Consider the following 21,389-nt stretch of genomic DNA (forward strand, 5'->3'; position numbering starts at 1 on the left):
CTGATGCACCAATGTGTTGTCTGTGTTACACTCAGGTTAAAATAAGCCACATTTTACTGTGTTGCTGTCGTTATGACTCTCAACAACGGCACCATTTTAAACATGTTCTGTCCCAAAGTTTATCCATAATGTTAGACAGTGTTATTGGTGGTGGTGACACTGTCCACCTTGGAAATGTTTTTAGTGTTTTAAAAGCCATTAATCTTTTTAATGCTATTTAAGTTTTTTAATTTATACATTAAACCTTTTTTAATGTGATTCCTTTTTAAGAATCAAAGTACCACAAGTTTGATTTGAAATTAGAAAATGGCCGTAACGTCAAATAACTCAAAACCAGGACTGGAAAGGTAACTAACATTGCCGTTTCAACTACCCATTAGTCATCCTGGCAAATTATAATTAAAATTTTGCTGCAAGTCTTTTAAAACTTTTATTACTCTACTTTCTGAAAACGGCTGTAATGTCAAATAACTCAAAACCAGGACTGGAAAGGCTAACTTCAGGTGACTGACAATGGTTTTTGAACTTACCTGTTAGTCTTCCTGATGGGCTATGATAATTACATTTATGCTACAGAAAGTTCTTTACAACTTCTATTACTGTAGTTTTTCTCTTACTGCTGTAGACTGGCTGTAAACATTGGTTTTAATTCTATTTATGTTTTCTTTTAAACTTTGTTTTGTTTTATCTTAATTTCGTTTTATGAATTTTACTAAATTTGCTTCAATTTTAACTTTTCATCGAAAGTATAGCACAGATAGCCAAGCTGGTTTGTGCCATAAAACACCGAATCAACTAACCAACCACTTCCCAGCAAACATAGATAACACTAACACAATTGAAATTGATAGCAAAGACAATTGCACAATAAATCTAATAGCATTAGATGTACTGATTTATAAACAGAGAAAAAGGGAATTGTTTTTGTTTTGGAATTAAGCATACAATGAGCTATCTGTGATTTACCCACCATGGGTAATGAAACCCAGTTTCTAGCAGTGCAAGTCTGCAGACAGACTGCTGTGCCACTGGGAAATGAGAGAGAGATTTAACATTGAGCTTGATATAGAACAAGCTGAAAGAAAGTGAACAAGATCTCAGGTTTGATGTAAAATATTTTATTCACAGTGAGAGGTAAGTAATTGTCTGAAAAAAACGCTTTTGTAAGTACCTTGAACTACAGTAAACATTCTGCTGTATATATCTTCTTAGCTGTATTTAGCTCTGACAAAAATTGGTAATAAATTATCAAGGTAGTGTTGCAAAGCTAATCACTAAGATAAAAAATTTTCTTCAGTTTTATCATGATTTAATATGATAACTTATTTGATAGTGGCTGGAAATCCTACTACAGTTTTATTAAATTTGCCATTTTAACACAGTATTTATAACTTTAAATTACATATGAAAGCCAGGTAAGTAAAAATTAAAATCTACTTTAATAGTGTATGTTGTCACAATATAATCACTGTATATTCTAAATGTATTTGAAGTATTCTAAATTATATTTAATAATTCACAAGATGACGGCTGTAGAAAGAGTGATGGAGTACAGTAACTTACCTTTTGAAGCTCCACTAGAAGTTCCTGCTGAACAGCAACCACCACCAGACTGGCCACAAGAAGGGATGATTAGATTTGAAAATGTGTCTCTAAAGTATTCACCTGAGGACATTCCTGTGCTGAAGAACCTGTCATGTTTGATTAAACCTCGAGAAAAAGTCAGTTTTTTGTTTGTTTTATGCTACATTATAAGCATTTTATAATAAGATTTGATACTGAAATAGGTTTCCACCATTCTTATATTGCATTATTTTACAATTTTTATGTCATAAAACCTTAAACATAAGTGTAATTAAAGCTTCACCTACATAAATATATTTTATTTTTTGTGTTTAATCATGTACTTATATTTTTTGCAATATATTTAAACAGATTACATTCATTAAGTGAGCATATAGTAAAAAAAAAATAATCAAACTGTAACAACTGTCAGTGTAATTCATTTGATAATGCTTACAATAACTGTGTATTGTTATTCACACTTTGATGAAATTCATTTTGTGCATAACCCTGTATAAAATAGTTAAACATCTGGTAGGTCTTTGGAAGTCCTATTGATAGATCAATCCACTAATGAACTCATTTTACCTGAGTTGTATTAATCATCTGCTAATTCCACTTCTCAAGTTATATGATTGATTTGTTACACACTGTATAGTTCTTCAGCTGTTGTTTAAAATGTAATTTGATTCTGAAAATAAATAATTTTATCCTTATTTTTTAGATTGGTATTGTGGGACGAACTGGGGCAGGAAAAAGTTCAATAATTGCTGCACTTTTTCGAATGACTGAACCACAAGGACTAATTGAAATAGATGGAATTGACACCAGAAAAGTTGGGCTGCATGATTTAAGAGGAAGGATCTCCATTATTCCTCAGGTATTTGTGTATTTCATGTGAACCATATTATTCTAATTTTTCTGAATTTAATATTAATAATAACATATTATTTAAGGACCACAGGGAACTTGTTGATCCACCTTTACTATCATATTCTCTAAACTGTTATAAATTTTTAAAAATATCTTTAAACCAACCCTTATCATTCATATGGTTATAAAGCTTTCTTATAAATTCACTTAAATTTACTGCCTCCAGCACATTCAAAAATAACTAATTCTGAAGAACAACCAACCACCCTGTTATAAAAATTAAACTGTCCAACTCCTGCCTTGCCAAAATTTATGTTTACCTATAAGTCCTACAATTCCTGCTGTGAAGTATGAAAAAAAAGGCATCAACACTGACAATTCCCTTTACAATTTTAAACACCTCAATCGAATCCCATCCGACTTTTCTTTTCACAGCCTCTGCTCATATGACAACTCCTTCATTTCAGGCACCAATTTCTCTGAACCCTTTCAAACAAAGCAACATCTTTCTTAAGATAAGTATCCCAAAACAGAACCCAGTATCCAAATGTATCATAACCATTGACCTATACAATGATATTATAATTTCCTTAGACTTGTATTTATTGCTTCTGTAGATAAAAGTTGAAAGTCTATTTCTCCTACTACTAGTAAGAATATATTGCTTGAATGGCTTAAGAGGCTGATCAATTAACATACAAGATCCCTTTATTTCATAACACTGCTAAGGTTATTTCCATCCAGATTATAATTCAAATTATGATAACCAACATACATTATTTTGCATTTACTTTAATTATAACCCACTTATTTGTTCAACTCATCAAATGATCTACATCTTTTTGTAAAGCAGCAGCATCTTCACAGCTAGCAATATCCAGTACCTAAATATCATTAAAATTTAAATAATTTATTGACCATTCCTTCTGTTGATATGTGTTTATTCATTGAGTACACATGTAAAAAAAAAATACAAAGTGTAACATCACAATACTTCCTGTTCCTGTCATGAATAATGTTCTCCTTGAGTTATTCCTAACTACAGGTGGCAGCACTTATCTCAATATTATTTACACACCCACTTAATTTTAAGTCTAACACAAACTTACAATTACTGTTATTCTTACAGTTATTCTAAAGGTTTTACAATTACTTTCAATCTGTTATTATAATCATCAATTTATCCAGTTCATTTATCCACTGGTGCCAGTCCAACATTATCTCTGAACTTTTCAAATGCATTTCTAGCAAGTGGCTTTGTAAGAATATCAGCAGTCATACTGTTTGTGGGACAATATTCCAGTTTTACTGATGCGTTCTGCACACATTGGCAAATGAAGTGGTAACGAATATCAATGTGTTTTGTTCTTGCATGACCCACTGGATTCTGTGCCATAGCGATTGTTCCTTGGTTATCTTCCATGATATGAACAGGGTCATCAACTTCGGAACCTATTTCTTGCAGTAGTCTTCTCAACCATACTGTTTCCTGTGCTGCAAGGCTCAAGGCTATATACTCTGCCTCTGAGGTGGACAGGGCCAATATGGATTGCTCTTTGCTACTCCAACTTACAGCTGCTTTTATTTCTTGCAGTAGTCTTCTCAATCATACTGTTTCCTGTGCTGCAAGACTCAAGGCTATATACTCTGCCTCTCAGGTGGACAGGGCCACCATGGATTGCTCTTTGCTACTCCAACTTACAGCTGCTCCTGCTTGAATGAAGATATTTCCTGATGTGGACTTCCTACCATTCAGGTCTCCAGCAAAATCTGCATCTGAGTAACCAGTAATGACATCTCCTGGTACCTTTTCAAACTTAAGACTAAGATCAGCTGTTCCTTTCAAGTAATGTAGGATTCTCTTTGCTGCTGTCAAATATGCTGTGTTGGGCTGAGCACAATATTTCAATATTGCTCCCACTGCATATGCAATATCTGGTCTTGTTCCCATTGCAGCATACAGAAGGCTGCCTACCAATGACTGGTACAAACTGCGGTCAACCTTAGTGCTAACACCAACATCCTTTTGCAGTTTCACGTTTACATCTGATGGAGTTGGAACTGCCTTACACTCAGTCATTTCAATTTTCACCAGCATAGTTTGGATATACTGTCTTTGATTTAACCATACCCATCTATTCTTTTCATCCTGAACAACACTGAATCCAAAGATGTAATGGAGCTTTCCAAGGTCTTTCATGCAGAATTTTTCCTTCAGTGCTTCCTTTATAGTGATTATTTCATCATCACTATCAGCAACCAAAATAATATCATCCAGAACCCAGGTGTCATTTTCTTGTAAAGACTCAAATTCCAGATCTGTGGCTGACTTCCACTCCTTTGCATTGTCACTTGACATTGCTTCACTTAATGTGCTTGGCTCTAACAAACTGCATAAGGTTCCAGTGTGACGAACTGATTCATTTGCTGCTGCCATATCAGCATACTAATCATATCCATAGCAGATGGGGGGGGGTTCCTGTTTCTTGCTGGTAATTGAGCTTTATCTTTAGTTTTAACTTCTGTTTCTTGGTCCACTATCTGTTCACTTGATGAGATATACTCATTTGTAACAGGCTCTTGACCAAATTCTGTTTCATTAAAGATAACATCTCGCCGTGTGAAAATGTTCCTTGATTTTTCATCATGCAGTCGATATCCCTTGGTGCAGTTATCATATCCAATGAAACATACCTTCATAGACTTCATGTCTAATTTCTGTTTTGACTCATCTGGCACATGTGCATATGCAAGACATCTGAACACTTTCATGTGTTCTACATCTGGTTTCTTCCCATACCATCTCTCATATGGCGTACTACCATCTTTTTTTGCCAATGTGGATACTCTGTAACCCACATACGCTGCAGTAGCTACAGCTTCTGCCAGTACATTCTTGATAACTTAGCATGTGACAGCATGCTTCTTGCTGATTCCACAAGAGTTCTGTTCCTTCTCTCAGCAACACCATTTTGTTCTGGACAATATGCTACTGACATCTCATGATGAATGCCTCTTGACTTCAAATATTGCTGGAATTCATTTGACGTATATTCTCCACCATTATCTGTGCGCAGGGTTTTTTGTGCACTCTCCAGATTCATTTGAATACAACTTCTCAAATTCCGTGAATTTCTTAAAGACTTCTGATTTCTGTTTCAAGAAATACACTCTGCAGCATCTTGAGTAATCATCAATAAATGTAACAAAGTACTTGCTACCTCCAATAGATGGAGTTTGCATAGGACCACAGACATCACTGAGTACCAGTTGCAGTCTTCCCTTTGATCTGATTTCTCCCACTGACTTAAATGGCTTTCTGTGCATTTTACCTTCAGTGCATCCATCACAGAAACTGGCTTCATCAGACTTCTGGAATTTGATTCCACTCCTGACAAGCTTCTGTAACTGTGAAACACTGACATGCCCTAGTAGTTGATGCCATATATCCAAGCCATTCATGCTGCTGTTTAAGGCTACTCAGACATTCTCAATAACACTGGTCTTACAGTCCAGTTGGTATAGACCATCATTCTTTCTTGTACCCATGCCATGGAGTTGTCCTGATTTACCACGGATGTAACAGTGATTAACTCCAAACTGCACAATATTTCCTTTCTCAGTAGCAGCTCCTACTGAAAATAGATTGCTGGCTAATTTTGGTATATGAAGGACACTCTGCATTGTGACATGCTTTGAATTACTGACTTTAAATGTCATTTCTAGTTTACAGTTTCCAACTCCAAGAACGTCAACAGTTCTTCCATCACCAATCCTAATTTGCAGAGGTGTGCTAAACTTGTGATAATTTGATATGTTTCTCTGGTGTGTCATATGCCTAGATGCACCAGAATCCACCAACCATTCCCCATTCCTTTATCCTGGTTTGTTACAAAGGCAACACCATTGTTTCCATCAGTATAATCTTCTGCCACATTAATATCCATATTCCTAGTTTTGAGGACCATTTCCTTCAGTGTTGGACAATTGCATTTTATATGTCCCTCTCTGTCACACTTGTAACACTTGAAGCTGTTACCCCTTTTCTTTGTTTCTTGTGTTCCATGTGGTTTGAAGTTGCTGCAAGTGACTACTGCAGTTGATGATGTTTCATTTGATGTGGACTTTTTCTTCTTTTGTTCTTCATTAATAAGTGCCTATTGCACAAATTCTAATGAGATATCATCAATTTTGGTTTCCAGGGCTGTTACAATTGTATCATTGCTAGCTGGCAGACTACCAAGTAAGGTAACAATCTGATCTTCTTCTGCTACTTCTGCCCCAACTACAGCAAGCTGATTCGTTAATTCCTTCATTTTTTCAAATGTTCCTGGGCCGTCATGCTTTCTTTCATCTCACATCAAAAATACTTCTTTTTCAGGAATAGTTTACTGGCTAGTGTTGTGTTCCTATCAAAGTGAGCATGTAGTACATTCCATGCTTCCTTAGGAGTTGTGCATGAGGTGACAAGATAGAGTCGTGCACCTTGTATATTCAGAACAATTGTTGAAAATGTTCTTTCCCTTTTCCTGTTGAAATCTGCCCTTGTTTGATCATTGGCTGTCTCTGCCAATACCTCTGTTTCAGTCACATGGCCCCATAGGCCTTTTCCTCTCCATAAATGTTCCATTTGAAATTTCCATGTGGCCCAATTATTTTCTCCCAACTTATCAATTGATATTTTATCTTCCATTATCAAACTATTTCAACCACAACTGTAATATTCCTTTCTTTGATTTAGATCTATTTCTCCCTTTACATGACTTGAGAAAATAGTGTCAATCAATATTTTACTTACAGTTTATCTTGGTATTCCATAATGGCTTCCAGACAAAGAAAACAAATCACCCAGCACTTGTGATAATGTATCCATGTAAATCCTGTGCCATCCAACAAAAATTGTCATCCAAAACTGTTCTACAATAATCCTCAGTATCTCCTGGATTACTTTTATTAACAATTTGAAACAGTTTCATCTATTTAAGGACTATTAGAGCATTCCTGGGCCCATAACCTGTTGATATGTGTTTATCCATTGAGTACATATGTACAAAAAAAACAAAGTGTGACATCACTATACTTTCTGTTCCTGTCATGAATAATGTTCTCCTTGAGTTATTCCTAACTACAGGTGGCAGCACTTATCTCAATATTCTTAACACCTTCATCTATTTTTTTCAGGTAAATCAAAAAGAACATGTGTCCTAAGACTGAGCCCTGTTTGACTGGACTCAGTTTATAACAACCCTTTGCTTTTTTCCATTCAACAGTTTTTCTATACAATTAGCTAACTCAACCCCCCAACCAATACAGATGATTCTTTTTATAAATATTTTATGTGGCACCTCGCCAAAGGCTTTCTGAAAGTCCAGATACACCAAATTTTTATCCTTACCCTCATCAACATAAGTAGTAACCTTTTCAAAGAATGTCAGAAGATTTTTAAAGCAAGATTTTCTCTTAGTGAAACCATGTTTACCATCAAATAAAATTCTAAACTTTGTTAAATGACTTTGCAGAGCCATCTTTTTCTTGACTTTCCAAAACTTATCCTGTGCTTGCTGGGAAAATGTTTGTTACTTCTGTTGAAAAAAAGGAATGACATTAGTTACCTTCCAAACCTGTGACTTCAGCCCACTATTCTGTGAAGGCTAATAAATGAGTTTTGTGGTATAATAACGATTTTATTGTTGATATACCTAATTTGTTGATCTGTTAAAAGATTACACACAAAATATGATGCTTATCAAGGGAAAGTTTTTATCTTCAGTTTTTTTTCTATGTTATGTATTATTCATAAAAAATCATAATCAAATATCTTATTTTTGTAAAACAATTTATACCTTCCCACATACAATTTTCAAATGAATTAAAGAAACGTTTAGGTTGTGAACTGCAGATTGGTATAGTTCAAGTAAAATATTTCTATATTCTTACTCTGTGTTTGATAGTAAGATATTAAAAATTTAGTAACAAAGCATGTTTACTTTTTCATTGTGTTTCTCTAGGATCCTGTCCTATTTACTGGCCCTATAAGAAGAAACATTGATCCTTTCAATGAAAATGCTACTCATGAACTCTGGCAAGTTTTAGAAGAGGTAGAAACATTTCTTTTACATTTATCAGGTTGTTTCTTTTGTCATTTGCATTTTTTAGGCATTCCAATTTTTTATTGGAAGTTCAGTTACTTTGTAATATTGCTACTTTTATAATGTGAAAACTTGTAAAATTACTCACCACAGCTAACCATGTTTATGTCTAATGTATTTTTTTCAGAAACTTTCTTCATAACTCGCTTAAGTTGTTAAAATAATGTGTCATAAGTTTTCTTACACATAATCAACTAGTAATAGAAAAGCAAAAAGGTTTTTCTGCCAACTTTTGGAAATTTGCTGCCTAACAAAAAAAAGAAAGATTCATTGGACCAACATGAAATATACAATATTTAAGAGAAAGGCAAAATTATTCTTTAGACCAGCACAAAAAACTGCAGGTTTACAGAAGGACAAAAAGCTTATTAGGACCAGCATGAGGAACACATTAAGAGAAGGAACAAAGTTTCTTTCTACCAAAATAAAAAGGTTACTGTTTAACAGAAGGACAAATAAATTCTTTGGACCAGCATATTGAATGAATAGATTGTTTAATGTTGTCAGTAGGGTTGGTTCATTGATTCAATCATTTTTTCTGTGAAGATGTATATATATATATTTACTAAAATTCTCACTTGACTAAATTTAACTTCATGAAACTTTACAGCCTCTCAGTAAATATTACAAGTCTCTTGCATGCAAAATATTAGAAATTTTAATGTTTTCCCACTAAACGTCTTGCCTGAATTACTAAAGTATTTAAAGAATCAACCTAAATACAAGTAATATTAAAAATAAAAATGCTTTTCTTTATTGTGTAGTTTATATATTTCATTTGTGTAATCTCTTGAACTTTCTAAAAAAATAGTTTTTAAAAGAGCATTAGTTCAGCTTTAATGTTCTCTATCTTAATATCAACTGTAATAAAATCATTAATATACAATGAAATGCAAAGCCGAAAAATATGAAACAAAATGAACAATACCTTTTGTTGTTTTTTCTTCTTATAAGATATGTTTCTGTAGGATTGTCCATCTTATCATTAAATTTTTAACTATTAATCTTTCCACATCTGTTTTATTATAATTTTATTGCATTGTTGCCAATATTTTGGACCACTGTCTTCAGTAAAAACAGTAAATCACAGTGGTATTTGAGTAACCAGCTGTCATGAGCAAAGCACATGTAACATGTGTTGATATACACCTGAAAAAGCATAAAGTTAAGCCTTTCATATTTCCACTAAGTAAATTATTCAAAATTTGTATACTATTCAAATATGTATTTGAGAATACAAAAATAAATCAGGTGGTAGAATACAATGTCCTAAATTGTATCAAGATTTGTGTAGCTGGAAAAATGTTACTTCTGTTGGTTATAAAGATAAATTTCTTCAAAGTTATCATAAAATGGGAGGAGTATCTTGAGTTTAATAAATTTATTTATGTTTCAGCAAACTAAGAAGGTATGTCAATGTATATAGTTTGTACTTGTTATTGGTTCAACATTCTAAAGCCCAAAGGAGAGAAGTCAAATGATACACAGAAGTGAAAATTGAGAATTTATTTAAACTTTTGAAATTAAGAAATTTGATAATATAAAAATGAATAACAAACTACATTGTAATGCTAAGTTTATTAACACAGATTGACAAAAATGCTGTTTAATTATATTTCCTTTGTAATTTTGTAAAAGGTTATTACCTATACAGTGACTGACCTGAGTGCAAAAGGTTAACAGAAAGCAAAAATATGTTTTTAAACTAGAGTTAGGAATACACTTTCACATTCCAAATTGATAAGAAATTTTTATTTCAGGGTAGCTGAAACTGAAATCTTGCATTATGCCTCAATAAAATCAGTTACATAGAAAATGAGATATAAGAATCTTGAACATTAGTCAATAGACATTTATATCAGTTCCAGTCTTATCTTCCTGCAAATTTTTACTTTATTTTCTTTTAGTGCTGAAGATGCTGCTCAGAAACCTATTGCACTGTTTTGACCATTGCTGATAAATTGTATTAACATAATGATCACACACATTCATTATTAAGATACAATGTATTGAAGTAGAACGTGCTGTTCTAAGTAGCATGAATTAAGTGGACTATATGTGAGAGAAGCAGGTTGATAAATTACACTACTGATAATTTAATAATTTTATTATAATTTTGAAGTTATATGAATAAAGCTGTTTGTGTGAAACAGTATTCAGTCAGCTATATAGTGTGACTGTAATTCTGTGAAATTATAAACTTTCACATATCAAATCTTATGCATTAGTTTCTGACTTTATGTGATGTAGTAAACTGTCACAGGTTCAACTAAAACAAGTAATAGAAGATCTTCCAGGAGGGCTGGATACAGCAGTAACTGAAGGAGGAAGTAACTTCAGTGTAGGGCAGTGTCAGCTCATTTGTTTAGCTCGAGCCTTAATGAAAAAAAATCGGATTTTAGTTCTTGATGAAGCAACTGCTAATGTTGATCCAAGGTAGAGTTTTATAAATATGAAACTTTTAAAAAAGAATTAGAAGAGTTTCTGTTATGTAGACAATTAACTTTTAGGACTGGATAAAATGAATACAAGCAGTTTTTACGTTTTCAGTGGCAATCTTCTATAAATAACTTCTATATTTTGGTGTTTAATCTTTAAGTAGCATCTACATATGAGAATTTTCTCTTGGAATGCAAAGAAATGTTTTGAATTTCATAAAAATTTTAAATGCAAATTATTATACGGTGTAGCAATGTAACAATTTTATGTGGATGTCTGATTATTTCAGTTTTAGGTTCACCATAAGGTAACTTTTTATGTACATTCTCTTAGCACTGATGCTCTCATTCAGAAAACTATCAGGAAAAAGTTCAAACATTGCACTGTTTTGACCATTGCTCATCGATTACACACTATTATGGATTCAGATAGGGTAATGGTAAGTTTTTCATGAAAGGAAAATTATCTAACTAACTGCTAAGATTGTTACTTTAAGGCTTATTTTAGTGCTTTAAGTTGTCATTTATACATGAAAATTGAATAAGGGTTAAGTCTTGCTTTAAGCATCATAAAATTTTAACAATATTTTTATGTTATAGGTTTTTCTGTAATTCTGTAGTAAGTTTAATTTATCAATTACATAATCTCAAGATATGAAAGTTGTGCCAGTGCATTTCTACAGTGTGGTATATCAAACTTACTATACATATAAGGTCATTGTTTATATGGGCTGTGAGAAAACTATGTCAAGAATTATTTAAACATTAAAAAAATTAATAATATTTTTGGCATTCCTTTTAATTAATGGCCTGAACATGATCTAGTTAGTTTCAGGTTGTAGATCGAAAGGTCTGGGACTTAAGTTGTGATGCCACTGAATATATAATGCACACTTTCAGCTATGAAAGTTACAAAGCTATGAGTTACAAAGGTGATAAATAATCCTATTATTAATTTCAAGCTTGGACTAAGCTCTTGTTTTGAAAGATGCTGCTGTTCTAGATGACTGTTTTCTACATGGTAATTAGTTCAAAATTAAGGATAGCTTTACCTTTTAAGTGTCAGTACTATTATTTATATAGATCATGGCACTTATTGGAAGTTCTAGTACCAATACTTGATTAGTTATTAACTCCAATTTTTATTTAAAGTGATTTTTAACTAAATAAAGAATTGGTAGATGCAGGTTTTACTGAATATGCTTATGATTTATTCATAAAAGAGTTTTGTACATATGAGTTTGAATCAGATTAGGCAGTGACACATTTAAAGTTTGACAGTGTAATGGGTTTATAAACAATTTTGACAGGTATTAAAGCTGTTATGTGTAAGTATCTCAGATAAAGAAGAAAAGTTGGTTGTAATTTTCTACTTAATGCTGTTGTTCATATATTTCTATTTGACATGAATTGTACATGATTTAAAAGATTACATAAAATCAGTGGTTGTTTACTCTCGTCCTTAATCTTGTATACCATGATATGCTGTATGGAAATATTTTTTCTTGTCAGGTGTTGGAAGCAGGTAGAATAGAAGAGTTTGATGAACCACATAAATTAATGAAGAATGAATCTGGCTTGTTTAGTCAAATGGTGAATCACACAGGATATTCTATGGCTGTACAGTTATATGCTGTAGCCTACCAGGCTCACCTAGCCAGAGCTGTGAACCATAATATTAAAACTGATTCCACAGATCAGCAAGAAGAAGAAAGATTTAAAACTTCAAGAACAGAGGCTCATGAGGTAAAGAATGTTGTTAGTGTTGAGGAAAATGAAAAATCATGCAATGATGTTGTTCATAATGAAGATGAACAGGATGAAACAAAGATAAAAATAAGAAATGAAAAGATTTTAACAAAAAGTAACACTGGTGTAATATTGAGTGTATCTCCCTTCTATAATAATGACAAATTAACTATAAAATTATAAATCTAAATGTCTTCACTGTATAATTTTGGTCCTTTGTTTTTGTTGTGAGGATATTTGTCATGCCCAGTTATTTCCATTGATGTGCAGAAAGCCATTCAATGCAGTTAATAAGTACTCAAAAGTAAAAAAGGTATAGCTGTACAACATAATACATTTATAGTACTGTATGAAAGTATAATTAACACTGAGTACAGTTTTTAAAGCTTTTGCTTGTTTCAAAACAACCACTTTTAATTATAATACATTGTACCACAACATTACCATATACATTTGTGTTTTGTTATTATAAAAATTATTTTAGTATATCTTATAAGTTGAGCAAGAAAATAACAAGAAGTTACAATACCAGTGGAAAATAACCTAATAAAAACATAACTAAAATTCTCAAATTAAAAAGCACAATGTAATGCTATTTATTCAAGATTTTTGCAAGTATTGGTAACAAATATTTGACAGACTTTTATTTATTCTTGTTTAGTGTTCAGGCTTTCAAGTTAACTGATATTTAAAATTTAGTCATGTCACGTTATTGTATGTCAGTAAGAAAAGCAGAATTCAGGTGTTACCTTGTATGTTTATTATAAATTTTTATTTTCTTTTAATCTAAGTGGCATATAAAAAATGGCTGTTCTCAAACTATTGCTACAACGATTATTTCTTTTCCTATATTATTGCTGTTAGTTTGCCTTGTAATCATTTTCACAAACTTGTGTACATCTTAAGTGTTCATTTTAGCTGCCTAATAATTAGAAATTGTGAAGAAAATGTTTGTAGCATACAAATAAACTGGAATCACTCAACTATAAATATAATTATCCTGGAAGAATTAAAGAATATTTTTTTTATAAATAAATTACACACATGCTAGATAGAAATATATATAAAAACAAATCTTTAGTGCATTTCAATTGTACAGAATTCTTAATTAAACATTGAGACTAAGGTGCTAGCCTACAGAACAATTTTATAATTTTATTCTTTGTTTTCTGTCTACCCATCAAAGAGAATCTTTGAATTTTGGACCTGAATTAAATGTCTACATATATATGTAGTGATGCCTATAATTTACTTCAGCTATTTAATAGTGTACATAATAGGGCAGCAGAATTTTAATTCAGTTACAAAATCTAACAACAAATTTTTTTTTTCTCATATTATAAAAAATATTTTCATAAAAATCAAAACTATCTCGTATATTTTTAATCCACACACTGTTGTCTGTGCATGTAGTGTAGAAAATTTATTGTTTAAGAAAGAAACAAACTGTTTAGTTACAGTTTCCAATCCAATGACTGAAAATATGAGATACTATATGCAATATGTTCAGATCTCACTACAGGCTCAGCCAGTTTCTATGTTTGTTAATTTCAGATATTTTTTAAGTATGCCATGGGCATTGAGTTAAAATGTTGTGTATTAATTATTAGTACCTATGAGCAAACATTCCATTTTAACTGCAATGTTAATGAAGAACATCAATAAAAGTTATTATGACCATATGAAATAATAATGTTCAAAATTACTGGAAATGTATTATCAGCATTTTTTACATACTTAAATTCAAGAATTGTTCAGTTGAACAAGAGTTAAAAATACTTAATTTGCATAATTTTCTGAGATAATAGCAAATAAATATAAATTTCTGTATTTTACTTCATTGTTATACAAGATTAAGGAAAGGAAAGTTTCTTTCTGTAGTAGTTTTTATGTGATCAAGTTGTATCACTCCACATTGTATGAGTTCAATCTACTTCAAGAAGATTTATAAAAGACATGTGCCATTTAAAATTATTTTTGGAAATGGAAAAATATATTTTTTGTCCAGTTAAAATAATACCAGTATGGTATATTTGGCATTCTACAAATAAAGAAAAATTTCATGCCTGAAGTTTTACATTGTTAAAAATACTTTTAGCTTACTGTAAACAATAATTATATTTTCATGACTGTGAAATGTATTTGTTATTACTTAGGTTCAGTAGCTAGTAAAAAGGCTACCTTTTCTATCTCTGTTAACAAACTGAAAATAATTTAAATTATGTATTATCTGAGTATGTATTGATGCTTTTTATATACAGTTATTAGTCTCTGTTGAGATAAGTACAAGGTGAATGATTTCCAAGTTAAGTTTCTTGGACAGGTACACACCAGTGTTTTTTTCTTTGAATTGTTAAATTTAATTTTTTTTAAAGTAATATATTTTCTGTAATTTGTTTAGTAAAACTGATACAGTACTACAATAGTTATTTTTTATAGATAAAATTTATATATATGTGTGTGAATGTGTTTATATATATGAGTAATAAATAAAAAAATAATTTTAGAACAGAGCATTATTATTAAGTTATTCTTTTGTGTATACAATCATATTTATATTATGTTAATTCTTGTTAACATTCATATTTGGTATTTCTGTTTTTTTTGTTGACTACCATTAATTTTTTACAGACTATTAAGGAAATATTAAGTTATATATTCATCTATTATTGACCTAATATACTTCAAACTCAAAATTGGTTACTTCCCAACAGCTTAGAGAAAACATATAGTAAACTCTGATTGATACAAAGAACTTAAAATAACATTTTGGGTCAACATGGGACCTATATGTCCATCTCAGATGTCCCACACTCTAAACTAAATTAACTTAAATAAAACAAAAAAAAAACAACCTTAAAACATCTTATCATTCATATACTTAACAAGCTTTTGCTTAAACTCATGACAATTTACTGCCTTCACAATATCTGAAGGCAACTCATTCCTTCATCTGTGTCATAGATATAAATCAAAAACAGCAAAGGTTCTAAGTCTGAGCCCTGAGGTACCCTCTCTTGTGACATTAATGCTGTTTAATTGAACTCCATTTGTAACAACCCTCTGCTTTTTCTGTCAACCAGTACTCTACTATCCAATTTGCTAACTTACTTCCCAAAATATAGAACTTTTTTTCACCAGCCTTTAATGTGGCACCTTATCAAACACTTTCTGCAAATCCAAATATACCAAATCTTCACTCTTATCCTCATTAATATGAAAAGTAACCTGTACAAAGAATGTCAAAAGACTTCTACGTCAAGATTTTTCCTTAGCAAAACCATGTTGACTATCCAACAAAATTCTAAACTTTGTTAAATGACTTTATAAAGCATCTTATAACAGATTTTTCAAATCTTTCACAAAACTGATGTAAGACTAATGGATCTATAATTACTGGGACAATTTTATCATTTCCCTTGAAAAGAGGAGTAACATTAGCTAACTTCCAATCATCTATTTGAGGACTGACAAAAAATAGTACCAAGTGGCTCACATATCCCATATTTAACCTCCTTCAAAGCCCTTGGGGAAGTAATATTTGGCCCAATAAACATATTGTTTGTTAAAGTTCTCAAATGTTTCATAACAAGCTCAGAATTAATGCAGTTGTCTTTTTTATCGTTTCCATTTATAAGCTGTTCAAGATGTGGAATACTGCTTAAATCTTCATTAGTAAAATCAGAAGACAAAGGAAAATGTAATAACCCAGCAATTTTATAATCATCAAATACTAGCTTTCCTTTATCATCCCTCAACGTTCTACCACCATTCTAACATTTTGTTTACCCTTAATTTATTTGAATAAATCCTTACTGTTAATCTTTACATTCTCAGGCAACCTTTTCTTATACATTCTTTTTGATGCTCAAATTTCTTGTTTCACCATGTTTTTGATATTTTATTGTCTTCTAAATCTTCTGTCACACCAGTTAATTTAAATTTCTTTAATTTATGATGATTTTCTTTAATTTTGTCTCTTAAACTCTATGTTTAGTTTGAATATTTAAAAAATTCATCTTTAAAATTTCCATCTGATCAGTATCTCCAAACAACTTCAGCTACCCAATTCACAAAAGATAATTCTTGTTGCAAACTTTCAAAATTTGTAACCAACTTATCATTATTCCTTATCTCCAAATGCAACAAATCATTATACCTAATGGAGTAATATTCACTTGCACACAGATGTTTGCAATTTCCACACTCTTGATCATTTCTATATTTGATGTTAACCATAAATCAAAAATATCAGTTTTTAGTATGTTAATTGACTAATTGGTAAAAAAAGCCATTCTGAACAGTTTGCAAAAACATTTTTCCCCTCATGATTTGACTCTAGCATTTCTCATCCTATATGTCTAAAATGAAAATCACCCATAATTATAACTTAATTAAAAGCTGAAATCTTAATCTCATTATAAAGTTTCTCCCTAATTTCATCAATATCATTTAGTGGCCTGTAACAAATTCCTACTGAAAGCCTTTTCCCTTTATATCCACTGATAGAAACTCAACTGGATTATCTTTAACATCCTCGATGTGAACAGGATGTAGCTCACACTTTAAATATAAAACAACTCTCTCCACTCTATAACACCACATCCCTATTAAGTTGCCTGTAACTCTGTATTTCAAAAAAAAAACTTCTATCATTAAAATCATCTGTGTTTAACCATGTTTCAACTATTCCCATTATACTAAAATTATCTATTCCATCTAATGATTTAAAGTCATATATTTAAGATATTTGTGAAATAGATGAAATAATGGACCAGTGCAATTACCATCAGATACTGATCCATCATGGTTTATCTAGTGATGTGCATATTATTGGTAGAGGTTTCTAGTACCAAGAAGATAACCCCAAACACTCATTCAACTTTCTTAGAAGTTACTTAGCTAAGAATGAAACTACTGGGATTCAAAAAATGATGCAGTAGCTCCCACAGAATCCCAGTCTCAACCAAATTGAGCATATTTGGGATGTGATAGATTACAAATTTCACAAATTCAAAGTTACTCCCAAAGAAATTTTATGGGAGTGTATTAGAGACACTTGAAGTAAAATCTGAAAGGGCAGTTTGATTAAATATGTTGCAAAAATACTTGAAAGCGTGTTAAAGCAAAAAGGGACACAAAAAATGCTAATTGTTTGTTGAACTTGAGCACTTCTACTGAGTTTCTGTTGCACTAAATATGAATATTAATAAATTTTTATATTGTTCTTTGAAAGTAGCCTGAAACTTAATTTTTTACTTTGTCCCAACACTTTGCACAGCACTGTAAATAAAAAACAACAAAGGTCCTAAAACTAAGCACTGAGGAACCCCACTTGTGACATTAATCCAGTTTAACTGGACTTCATTTCTAACAACCTTCTGTTTTCTTCCATCCAACTTCCTAACTTATCCCACACAACTATAGAGATAATTTTTATAAGTCTTTTATGTGGCATTTTGTGAAATGCTTTCTGAAAATCCAGGACTCCAAAGCTTACCCTCATCTACATAAACAGTAACTTTTTCAAAGAGTGCCAAAAAATTTTGTTCCTAGTGAATCCACATTGACTATCCAATGAAATTTTAAACTTTGTTAAATTACTTTAGAAAGAATATTTTAAAAGACTTACCAAAACTTTTCCAACAAGTATAGATATACATTATAGAACAAAAAGATAACATTACCAGAAATTGTTAAGAATATTGAAATAAGTGCTGCCACCTGTAGTTAGGAATAACTCAAGGAGAACATTATTCATGACAGGAACAAAAAGTAATGTGATGTCACATTTTCGTTGTTTTTTTTTGTACATGTGTACTCAATGGTTAAACACATATCAACAGGTTATGGGCCCAGGAATGCTCTAATAGTGCTTAAACAGATGAAACTGTTTTAAAATTGTTAGTAAAAGTAATCCAGGAGACACTGAGGATTACTGTAGAACAGCTTTGGATAAAAATTTTGTTGGATGGCACAGGATTTACATGGATACATTATCACAAGCGCTGGATGATTTGTTTCCTTTGTCTGGAAGCCATTGTGAAATACCAAGATAAACTGTAAGTAAAATATTGATTGACACTATTTTCTCAAGTCATATAAAGGGAGAAATAGATCTAAATCAAAGAAAGGAATATTACAGTTGTGGTTGAAATAGTTTGACAATGGAAGATAAAATATCAATTGATAAGATGGGAGAAAATAATTGGGCCACATGGAAATTTCAAATGGAACATTTATTGAGAGGAAAAGGCCTATGGGACCATGTGACTGAAACAGAGGTATTGGCAGAGACAGCCAATGATCAAACAAGTGCAGATTTCAACAGGAAAAGGAAAAGAACATTTTAAACAATTGTTCTGAATATTCAAGGTGCACAACTCTATCTTGTCACCTCATGCACAACTCTTAAGGAAGCATGTAATGTACTGCGTGCTCACATTAATAGAAACACACTAGCCAATAAACTATTCCTGAAAAAGAAGTATTTTCAATGTGAGATGAAGGAAAGCATGACAGTCCAGGAACATTTGAAACAAATGAAGGAATTAATGGATCAGCTTGCTGTAGTTGGGGCAGAAGTAGCAGAAGAAGATCAGATTGTTACCTTACTTGGTAGTCTGCCAGCTAGCAATGATACAATTGTAACAGCCCTGGAAACCAAAATTGATGATATCTCAGTAGAATTTGTGCAATAGGCACTTATTAATGAAGAACAAAAGAAGAAAAAGTCCACATCGAATGAAACATCATCAACTGCATTAGCCACTTGCAGCAACTTCAAACCACATGGAACACAAGAAACAAAGAAAAGGTGTAACAGCTTCAAGTGTTACAAGTGTGACAGAGAGGGACATATAAAATGCAATTGTCCAACACTGAAGGAAATGGTCCTCAAAACTAGGAATATGGATATTAATGTGGCAGACGATTATACTGATGGAAACAATGGTGTTGCCTTTGTAACAAACCAGGATAAAGGAATGGGGAATGGTTGGTGGATTCTGGTGCATCTAGGCATATGACACACCAGAGAAACATATCAAATTATCACAAGTTTAGCACACCTTTGCAAATTAGGATTGGTGATGGAAGAACTGTTGACGTTCTTGGAGTTGGAAACTGTAAACTAGAAATGACATTTAAAGTCAGTAATTCAAAGCATGTCACAATGCAGAGTGTCCTTCATATACCAAAATTAGCCAGCAATCTATTTTCAGTAGGAGCTGCTACTGAGAAAGGAAATATTGTGCAGTTTGGAGTTAATCACTGTTACATCCGAGGTAAATCAGGACAACTCCATGGCATGGGTACAAGAAAGAATGATGGTCTATACCAACTGGACTGTAAGACCAGTGTTATTGAGAATGCCTCAGTAGCCTCAAACAGCAGCATGAATGGCTTGGATATATTGCATCAACGACGTGTGATGAAGCCAGTTTCTGTGAGGGATGCACGGAAGGTAAAATGCACAGAAAGCCATTTAAGTCAGTGGGAGAAATCAGATCAAAGTGAATACTGTAACTGGTACACAGTGATGTCTGTGGTCCTATGCAAACTTAATCTATTGGACGTAGCAAGTACTTTGTTACATTTATTGATGATTACTCAAGATGCAGCAGAGTGTATTTCTTGAAACAGAAGTAAGAAGTCTTTGAGGAATTCAAGGAATTGGAGAAGTTGTACTTAAATGAATCTGGAGAGCGCATAAAAACCCTGCATACAGATAATGGCAGAGAATATACGTCAAATGAGTTCCAGCAATATTTGAAGTCAAGAGGCATTCATCATGAGATGTCAGTAGCATATTATCCAGAACAAAATGGTGTTGCTAAGAGAAGGAACAGAACGCTTGTGTAATCAGCAAGAAGCATGCTGTCACATGCTAAGTTACCAAGAATGTACTGGACAGAAGCTGTAGCTACTGCAGCATATGTGGGTAACAGAGTATCCACATTGGCAATAAAAGATGGTAGTACGCCATATGAGAGATGGTATGGGAAGAAACCAGATGTAGAACACATGAAAGTGTTCAGATGTCTTGCATATGCACATGTGCCAGATGAGTCAAGACAGAAATTAGACATGAAGTCTATGAAGGTATGTTTCATTGGATGTGATGACTGCACCAAGGGATATTGACTGTATGATGAAAAATCCAGGAACATTTTCATATGGCAAGGTGTTATCTTTAATGACACAGAATTTGATCAAAAGCCTGTGACAAATGAGTATATTTCATCAAGTGATCAGACAGTGGACCAAGAAACAGAAGTTAAAGCTGAACGACCAGCAAGAAACAGGAAACCCCCATCTGCTATGGAGATGATGAGAATGCTGATATGGCAGCAGCAAATGAATCAGTTTGTCACATTGCAAACTTATGCAGTACGTTAGAGCCAAGCACATTAAGTGAAGCAATGTCAAGTGACAATGCAAAGGAGTGGAAGTCAGCCACAGATCTGGAATTTGAGTCTTTACAAGAAAATGACATCTGGGATCTGGTTGAATTACCAGTTGAAAGAAAACCTATAGGTTGTAAGCAGGTATTCAAAATCAAGTATGGAAATACTGGAAATGTAGAGAGGTTCAAGAGTAGGCTGGTGGCCAAAGG

At 32.3% G+C, this 21,389-nt stretch overlaps 1 protein-coding gene across 1 annotated transcript in view; it reads left to right on the forward strand.

Annotated features, from left to right (window-relative positions):
• The window catches only part of LOC143226000 (ATP-binding cassette sub-family C member 4-like), a 153,272-nt gene extending 137,994 nt beyond the window's left edge, over positions 1 to 15,278 (forward strand). The window contains exons 22-27 of the mRNA XM_076456328.1: positions 1,524 to 1,721; positions 2,288 to 2,443; positions 8,445 to 8,534; positions 10,849 to 11,021; positions 11,358 to 11,463; positions 12,536 to 15,278. Of these exons, the coding sequence (XP_076312443.1) occupies positions 1,524 to 1,721; positions 2,288 to 2,443; positions 8,445 to 8,534; positions 10,849 to 11,021; positions 11,358 to 11,463; positions 12,536 to 12,955 (1,143 nt within the window). The 3' untranslated portion in view covers positions 12,956 to 15,278. The remainder of the gene's footprint in view (positions 1 to 1,523; positions 1,722 to 2,287; positions 2,444 to 8,444; positions 8,535 to 10,848; positions 11,022 to 11,357; positions 11,464 to 12,535) is intronic.
• Positions 15,279 to 21,389: the final 6,111 nt, after the last annotated feature.

Source organism: Tachypleus tridentatus, chromosome 9 (genome assembly GCF_004210375.1).
Source record: "Tachypleus tridentatus isolate NWPU-2018 chromosome 9, ASM421037v1, whole genome shotgun sequence".
Classification (NCBI taxonomy): domain Eukaryota; kingdom Metazoa; phylum Arthropoda; class Merostomata; order Xiphosura; family Limulidae; genus Tachypleus; species Tachypleus tridentatus.